Source organism: Capsella rubella, unplaced genomic scaffold (genome assembly GCF_000375325.1).
Source record: "Capsella rubella cultivar Monte Gargano unplaced genomic scaffold, Caprub1_0 scaffold_5, whole genome shotgun sequence".
NCBI classification, from domain to species: Eukaryota; Viridiplantae; Streptophyta; class Magnoliopsida; order Brassicales; family Brassicaceae; genus Capsella; species Capsella rubella.
Window position 1 is genome coordinate 4,877,860 of NW_006238919.1, and position 9,479 is coordinate 4,887,338.

Here is a 9,479-nt window from a genome sequence, read left to right on the forward strand (position 1 = left end):
AAAAAAAAAAAGAGAAGAGACATAAAAAAAAGAGAGAAGAGAAAAAATAAAATTTGATTTTTCGTTTTAAAACCAAAATCTCTGAATTATATGGCAACCCGTCTCCTCCGAACAAACTTTATCCGGCGATCTTACCGTTTACCCGCTTTTAGCCCGGTGGGTCCTCCCACCGTGACTGCTTCCACCGCCGTCGTCCCGGAGATTCTCTCCTTTGGACAACAAGCACCGGAACCACCTCTCCACCACCCAAAACCCACCGAGCAATCTCACGATGGCCTCGATCTCTCCGATCAAGCCCGTCTTTTCTCCTCTGTCCCAACCTCTGATCTCCTCCGTTCCACCGCCGTCTTGCATGCGGCGGCGATAGGTCCTATGGTCGATCTAGGAACGTGGGTCATGAGCTCTAAGCTTATGGACGCTGCCGTTACACGTGGCATGGTCCTAGGGCTCGTGAAAGGTACGTTTTATGACCACTTTTGCGCCGGTGAAGACGCTGACGCAGCCGCTGAACGCGTTAGAAGCGTTTATAACGCTACTGGTCTTAAAGGTATGCTTGTCTATGGCGTTGAACATGCCAATGACGCTGCATCTTGTGATGATAACATGCAACAATTCATTCGTACCATTGAAGCTGCTAAATCTTTACCTACTTCTCACGTAAGCCTTCTCCTCTGTTTTTTTCTCTTCTTTGCTCTGTTTTTGTTAAATCGTATCTTAACAACCAAAATAAAATATCTTTTATTTAATTATATCGTAAATCATTTTTTGCGTTAATACAAAACATAATTATAAAATTCGGGCAACTTGTTTTGTTTTGTTTTGTCTTGTGTTCTGTTTGTTGTGTTCTGTTTGTTGTGTTCGATAGCCAAATCTCCGTACTCTGACAAAAGTACACTTGCATAGATATGTAATGTACATGTATATTAAATTTGTTACGCGTTTTTATTTAGGAAAAAAGTACATAAACACAACTTGCATGTTCTTTTTTTTTCTAATGAAAATGATTTTGCGTCTTAATTTATATATATTATGAAATTTTATTAAGGCGGTGATAAAATCAAAGGTTAAGCGTCATTATCGGATTAGATTTATACGCACGAGGTCCTTAGTTGGAGATATGACCTTATAGGTGAACTAGAACTTTCTGGAGATAACACTTTTTAGGAATATTCTCCGGTTATTAAAATCCCGGTTTAATGTTGTGATTCCGGTTTATATATTATGTTTGGTTTTTTGAATAACCGGTTGTTTGTTTTTTTTGTCTTAACAGTTTAGCTCAGTGGTGGTGAAGATAACAGCTATATGTCCAATTAGTCTTCTGAAACGAGTGAGCGATTTGCTTCGATGGGAGTACAAAAGTACAGGTTTTAAACTCTCTTGGAAGCTTAAATCGTTCCCGGTTTTCTCCGATTCGAGTCCTCTCTACCATACAAACTCTGAACCGGAGCCTTTAACCGCAGAAGAAGAAAAAGAGCTCGAAGCAGCCCACAGAAGGATCCAAGAAATATGTAGGAAATGCCAAGAGTCCAATGTACCTTTACTGGTCGATGCGGAAGACACAATCCTCCAACCCGCGATCGATTACATGGCTTATTCGTCGGCGATCATGTTCAATGCGGACAAAGACCGACCGATTGTTTACAACACGATTCAGGCGTACTTAAGAGACGCTGGTGAGAGACTGCATTTGGCTGTACAAAATGCTGAGAAAGAGAGTGTTCCTATGGGGTTCAAGTTGGTGAGAGGTGCTTACATGTCTAGCGAAGCTAGATTGGCAGATTCCTTGGGTTGTAAGTCACCGGTCCATGACACAATTCAGGACACACACTCTTGCTACAACGACTGTATGACCTTCTTGATGGAGAAAGCCTCGAACGGATCAGGATTCGGCGTCGTTCTTGCAACACATAACGCTGATTCGGGTAAGCCATTGAATCACATTGTGTTGTTTAATCACTTCAGTTAATGTCAAATGTGGGTTTACTAATTGTAGAAATGGTTTAATTTCAGGGAGACTTGCATCGAGGAAGGCGAGTGACCTCGGGATCGATAAACAGAACGGGAAGATAGAGTTTGCACAGCTATATGGAATGTCAGATGCATTGTCCTTTGGTTTAAAGAGAGCTGGGTTCAATGTTAGCAAGTACATGCCGTTTGGACCAGTCGAAACCGCGATCCCGTATCTTCTCCGACGTGCTTACGAAAACCGGGGAATGATGGCAACTGGAGCGCATGACCGCCAACTCATGAGGTATATTTAACCCTCATGTTTAGTCCTTTCACAGTTTGGTTCATCTAATTTTTGCTTAAGTATACTAATGTTGGTGTTGGTAATTGCAGAATGGAACTTAAGAGGAGGTTACTCGCCGGAATTGCATAAAGAGAAGAGTTTAACTGTCAATTATATATATGTACGGATCCATTAAAATGGAATTGAGAAATGTAGATGAATAAATTTCTTCTATGTGTAGATTAAGATATTGCCAAAAAAAAAAAAATTATAATATAAGAAATGGAGGTAGGAAAGAACATATCATGTGGCTTTATCACAATGGACTATATCTTTATTTCAATATTTCATTCACCAATGTATATTCATCCTTCCTTATCAATAATAATGAAAGTATCCCTTTTATTTTACTTAACTCTGGTAATTTCTTTTTGCCGTGAATCAAAATATTTTCCGGGCGTTTCCGATCCAAAGTGAATTCGGAGTTTCACCGACGATACCATAGTAAGGAAAAATATATTTTCACTAGTTACTAATCCGTGCTACAGCCCGGGCTCAAAGATTATGAAAGTATAGTATTAATAGTTTGAAATATATTATTCCATCATTTCAATATATTGAATTAAGTTTGGGTTAATACCACAGTGCAGTTCGTGTAAAGTACAAACTTACTTATCTATATGTATCATTTGGTTTCATCTACAGTAGTATCACGTTTATTACAGAGCAGTCGGTGTATACTGTTTATGTTTAACTAAATTCCATATATCCTTAAGTGTTAATTAAAAATGGTTATGTTCTGTTGATGACAAAAAAAAAAAATGGTTATTATATATATAACCAAAACCATAATAGTTACTTACTAAAATTTGGCAATTGAAATAACCCTAGTAGTTGTAATTGCTTATGAAAATTCGTCCAAAACTTTTAAAAAATTAAATAACTTAACCATATAACAAAAAATTAATGTAGATATAGAAGAGATAGCCACAAAAGTTTCTTTTTGCCGTAGTTGCAGTAGTTTAAATCTTCTGCCGTGCTTTACCATCTGAGTTCACTAAAAATGAGCAAACAATAAATCTGTAAAAAAGGATTAGTACATGCTTTTTAGCATATGAATATGAAGCATAACTATTTTTACAAATAGTTGAACATAACTTGTTTAAAAAATTGTTGAGAGATTACCGTCCAAACTTTCAGTAAACTCTAGTGAAAGTTTTGGAATACTTCTTTAAAAACAACATTCATAGTTATACGTTGTGGTACTCCTTTTGCGTCTGTAATTAGCACATTCAATCCTGAATTAGACTTAAGCCTTTACATTGCCACATAAAGCTGACCATGAGAAAACAGGTCTTGGAATATATAGAACAACATAAGATAGTGACTGTCTTTGGCTCTTGTTGATAGTCATTGCAAAAGCAACAGATATTGAGAATTATCTTCGTCGCGTTAGGAACGGTAGTCGAGTATCTGATGGTGCAATCAACATCCTTGGTATTAAAATCAAATATACTACTCGAGTACCTGTCAAAATCCTAGCTTGCAAAACATGATATGCCATCTGAATAATTTGAAGTCTTGTCCCATTCATCAAACCTCCATAAGGATCAATATTTCTCAAAAGCATTACATGACAACCAATTTTGAGACGAAGACTATGTTTTGGCAATCTTGAAGCCTTGATACTGTTCAAGAAATCAGGGGTGTATACCGGGTTATGCATAGCACGTTTGTCAAACTGGTCTATAGAATCCGAACTAAGGTAAACCCTTTCTTCACCTGTTATCAAAGGTAATAGACAATAATATTAATTTTTTTTTACTTATAATGTAAATAGGATAAATTAAATTCAGAAGGTTGAAGGAGTTACTAACCACTAAGTTTTGACAACATATGGTCGTTGATGGCATTGACATCATCGTTGTAGGGCATAAAATTGCACTTTCTTGAAAGAATTTTGGATCAACCTCTAGATGAAATGAATTCCCATAAATTGCCTGAATGATCGCTTCTATTGGGTTACTATCTTCAGTAATAAGAAATTCATCTGGTATCTAAATTTCACAAACCCCATCGTTAGGCTCATTAATTTTTAATTCTCCTATAGCAAGTATTCATTTGGAGAAGTCATGTATTTACGTGCCTCCGCTGAACCTATGTTTTGGAGCAGTCTCATATTCTTAGTCAACCTCGGAACTTTGCAATAATCCCATATATACGAAGCATTGAGTGAAGCATTGACAATCTCTTCCCTCCCTGCCCGAACTATCACATGTAGAATTTGCCGGAAATCACCTCCAAAAAGGACAACTTTTCCTCCAAAAGGTTTTTCATCGACTGGTCTTATTATGTCTTTTAAACTCTTATCCAGCGATTCAAAACATTACTTGCTCATCATTGGAGTTCCATCCCATATAATCAGCTTTGCTTCCCTTACTAATTGACCAAGGCCTGATTCTCTTGACATGTTACATGTAGTAAACTCAGAAACACGTAAGGGAATGCCAAACCTTGAGTGAGCTGTTCGTCCACCTGTCAACAATAAAGATGCAATGCCACTTGATGCAGTATTTAGGAGAATACCTCTTTTCAGTCTTATTGTTGCAGACAGTATTTCCCATAAGAATGTTTTCCTAGTACCTCCAAAGCCGTATAAGAAAAAAACACCAGCTAAATCATGCTCCACAACATATATAATCTCATTATATATCTTTTTCTGTTCAGGGGTGATCATTTTCAACCAACGGCGAGATCCTCTGCTATTTTCTCCTGGTTATAATTTTTTTCATCTATAATCAATTGGATGACCACCGGTACATCATCAAATGAAAGCTGTGGCAGTACTTTAAAACTTTTTAGTGTGCTTCCATTCCTTTTCAACAATTTATTTAACTCTATGAGAGTAAATTTTTCAGCTCTTCCTCAGATAATGTCAGTTCTGTAGAAGGTTAAAATAAATATATTTGATGAGGAAAAGAATGTTTTGTAACATGTTTGTTTTAGTAATCTAACATAATCTATTATTTTTTTCCTCAGTATGTCTTCTACCATCATTTGCCAAGTTTCTTCCCATACTTTTTCTGCACCACTTAAACTTCCTGAGAGAAGCATGATGACAAACAATCTTCTAACAAATTTGGCTGAACACATGAAATTTGCTTCTTTTAGACCATTTTTCAGACAATTGATATACGCTTTATCATCGTCTAACGACCCTAAAGCAAAACATGCGTCCCTGTATGTAGAATGGCTGATATTGTTGACAGTTTTGATGTTCTCAAAGCTTGTAGGACCTTTTACAGAGTTTATCAATATCCTTAGATGGTATTCATCCTCCAAATTTCGTGGGACATAATTAATTCTCCCAATTGAAAAACATGTTCTTCCTCTTCGTCTGAGTATACCTTGCTTCTTATCCCAGATATAATCATTTGGAATCTACTCATCAATAATTTCCTAGCATCAAGATCTCTTCAATTCAAATCAAACCAAGTCGTGAACATTGTATCATCGATCCATGCCCTATTCAAAACACCTTCTTTGAAATATACTGGTTGTTTGCCTTCTTCGTGGAAAGTTAATTTCACAACATGTGTTTGTCTGTAATGGATCAGATATTTGTTAATCCTCCATTAGACTTCGCATGCAGACATATATCTGAAGTTTTTATTAACATTGGTTAATTTACAACAATACACGTTTATATAAGATTGTATGAAAAACGATAATGATCTTTTTAAATAAAAAGAAGTACCTGCAATCAAAAAAGTCTTGCACCTGGTTGACTGTAGGCAGATCATTACTTTGTACGTTATCCTGTTGATTATTTTCAGCATTAGTATTTGTACCAGGCTCCACGGTCACTGTAACATGATCTTGGCCCTTGTGAACCTACTTGAATAAGTACTTTACATTTCCTATTTGATTGCACCACTCAACATTGATGTGTGCTCAATATTTCACAGATAATAGCCTGTTGTATGGTTCAACATATATGTTGTCGCATTTGAAACGATTCTTCTCTATAAAACGACCATTGTCTCTTCTTCTGTAAACTAGATACCTTTCTTTATCAAGAGTAGTGGTTTCGTTATGTTGTTTTGAGAAAAACTTAGAACATTTACCTTCTACCATACATGGAGAATTATAGTTGGCACTCCCACATGGACCATAAATCATGCAATCTTTAGCGACTTCATAAAGCTCTGGATCCTCATCTTTGTCGGGTATTCCTGCACAAATGATTTTATCTATTTCATCAGCTGTGGGAAACTTTATGTTTTGGATCCATCCAAAACAATAATATAAGCGTGTGGAAGCCCTCTTTTCTGGAATTCAATTGTATAGGTAGCTGAAACATGCTTTTGTAAGAGCAGTTAATTTATAACAATTACTATTGGTATATAAATCTTCATAACATAACGCTAAAAATTGAGTATACGTAGGTTAATAAAATCACTGTTGTTGTGTTCCCCAAAATGTGTTTCTTTGTCAAATCATACATCAAATTATCTAGTTTCATCTTGAGAATCCTGCAAATTACATTCGGACGTTCTTCTGCTTTCAAATTCATCTTCTTCACAAATCTCTGAATTTCAGGCCATTTGGGGTTACATGTAAACATAATAACTTGATCAGGGAAACCAAAGTGTTTACATGTAGCTATAGCATCCAAATAATTTTGCCTCATATAGCTTGGTCCACCAGTAAACGAAGGAGGAAGAATTATGTTTTTTCCTTGATTACTAAGGTCACTATCTCCAACAGCTGAAGCATTCTGAACAGCTTCTATATCAGTACTCCTTAGTTTTTTTTTGTTTTTAGTAATGTACCTTAATCAGTTAGCTTTGGTCATTGTATAAGCATCCACCACAAACTGTTGGAGTAATCGTTTTGAACGAAGTAGAGTGTGCTTCTCATTAGACCTTTCTTGTAGTCGGTAAGCAAACCATTTTCGCATATTGATATCTTTCTGTTTCCTACTCCTTGACGATTTAAATTTGGTATTCTTAATACCCAGTCTGTAATCATCCTCACCGTATGGAAACAAAAGAGGATACTTTAGCGCAAGATATATAGTTGACATTGCACTCATGTATTCGCTTCAATTTTCTTGATTGCTTCTCGAGTCTAATGTCACGCTTATCCATTTTCTCATGTAAATCACCAGCAATTAAAGCAGCCACTTCAGAAGCTGTAGGAATGTTGTAGACTCTACCATCCTTCTCTTGTGGAGAAACTATCCTCATATGGAAATTCGCTTCATCCTTTTCTAGTTGAAACATGTCTCTTGCAAATCTAAAATCTTGAACATGTGGATTGACTTCATTCAACAGTTTCACCAGCTCTTCAACAATCTCCTTTCTGAACTTTTTTTTTCTTACCAGCTGATATAGCACTTGCCTATACTAAAATATTAATTGTACACAGTCAGCTACAACAAAGAACTATTACAAATTATGTATACAAAACATATGTTTTTTAAAATACCTCATTACCTATATACGGTTTTCCACTTCGTTCTCAGTATCAACAATGTATAACTGTTGAAACTTTGGATAATAACCAGGTTTAGGTTTCAGAGAACCCATAAAATGGTAGTTTTCACCTTGTAGAGCAAACATAGAAGGTCCATGTCCTTGTTTAACCGATCTGTCTACTCTCCCTCCTATCGATGTAAATAAGAATATCATGTTGTACGCTCTAATATTATCTCTAAAATGTTTAGCCAACATATTATCTGACGTTAAAAGCCACCACAACAATTTTGGTGATTCACGTAGTAATGGTAGCACTACTTGTCCTTGCATACAACATCTAGTGAATACCAGATTTTTTGTATTTTTCCTTCTGTTAAGCCTCTCACCATACAAAAAAATAGCACCACAATGCTTACATGTGTAATCAGGATCTCATCATCAGCATAAACTAAGAGAAAAGATTAAGTCATAAAACAGCAAAACAACTTGAGAATACAATCCTTAATAATTAGCGTATATGTCTTTGCTGTGAACAAATTCATACCAGTAGATGAATTGGTGGACTTTTGAGGTTCTCTTGTTGCAGATTTTTGAACCTTTTCTAAAATGTTTTGAAACATCTTTAGAAATTTAGCACGTTTTCTTGAATTATCATAAGGTTCAAATTATTGGCCTTCGGTTTGATCTGTTTGATCAAGAGAATCATTGTCTGATTCATATTCGATTTCATCTTGGCTACTACAATCAAATATCTAGTCATCATAATCTTCGGAGTCTGGAAGCAACAGAAAGCAAAAGTGGTATAAGATCAAATATGCATGTCAGTAGTTTGTTAAGTAATTTTTGTTTTCAAACAAAATCAAATATGAATTTGTGAAATGGTACGAAAACTTATACCCCTTTCATCACCATCTGCATCAAACTGATCTAACTCGTCATCTTCATAATCAAGATCTCTAAATTTACTTATAGTGTCAACTTCTGAAGAAGGATACATGGTAGATACTTGAACCTTCCCTGTCATTAACCATCAATAGTCAATATTGTAGTCATAATACCAGTCAATTTTAATCTAAATTTTAGGTCGGGTAAATATCATTGTTGACATTTAGTAGAATGATTTCAAAATCTTGATCTTTTGCTTTGTTGTTCAGGAATTGTAGAATAGTTTGCAGTTAATGTTTATCTAATAGAACTTCCAGAGCCATCTGATATATGGTGAATTGATTGAATAATCACCCCTGTTTTCACTCAAGGTGATTGGTGATAAGGTTGGATTACAACCTTCAATAACAATTTAATATACAACTGATGGAAGTTAATCCAGTTTTTAGAATCACAAAATCTGATATATAATCCAAATAATAAGCTATGTAACAATGACGGGAAAAGTCCATAAAAATTCCCCATCTAATTTTAATTTTTGGAAGTTTAATACCCAATGTTATTTGGTTGTAAACAAAATGCATGATTTATTAATTTGTTGTCTATTAATACATCAAGTATATAAAAATTGTCGAATCGAAGAAACCGCTTAACAAACGGTTATCGGATTGACGGAATCACTAAACCGGGGTTAATGGAATTACACTAAACTTAGGGTTTATCGATCCCAATTCGATTTGGGATAATAGCAAAGGACAATGCAGTCTTTGGATAACCCCAAATTACCCGTGTGTTTAGGGATTAGTAATTTCGTCAACCTCGGTTTAGTGATTCCGTCAATCCGATTAAACGGTTTATTCGATTCGACAATTTTTATATAC

General features: G+C 35.6%; 1 protein-coding gene across 1 annotated transcript; it reads left to right on the top strand.

Annotated features, from left to right (window-relative positions):
- Nucleotides 1–2,640, top strand: LOC17886416 (proline dehydrogenase 1, mitochondrial). Its single transcript, XM_006290896.2, has 4 exons — nt 1–657; nt 1,271–1,922; nt 2,011–2,251; nt 2,341–2,640. Exons 1-4 carry the CDS (start codon nt 91–93, stop codon nt 2,378–2,380), a joined length of 1,500 nt encoding a protein of 499 aa, XP_006290958.1. The 5' UTR covers nt 1–90; the 3' UTR covers nt 2,381–2,640.
- Nucleotides 2,641–9,479: the final 6,839 nt, after the last annotated feature.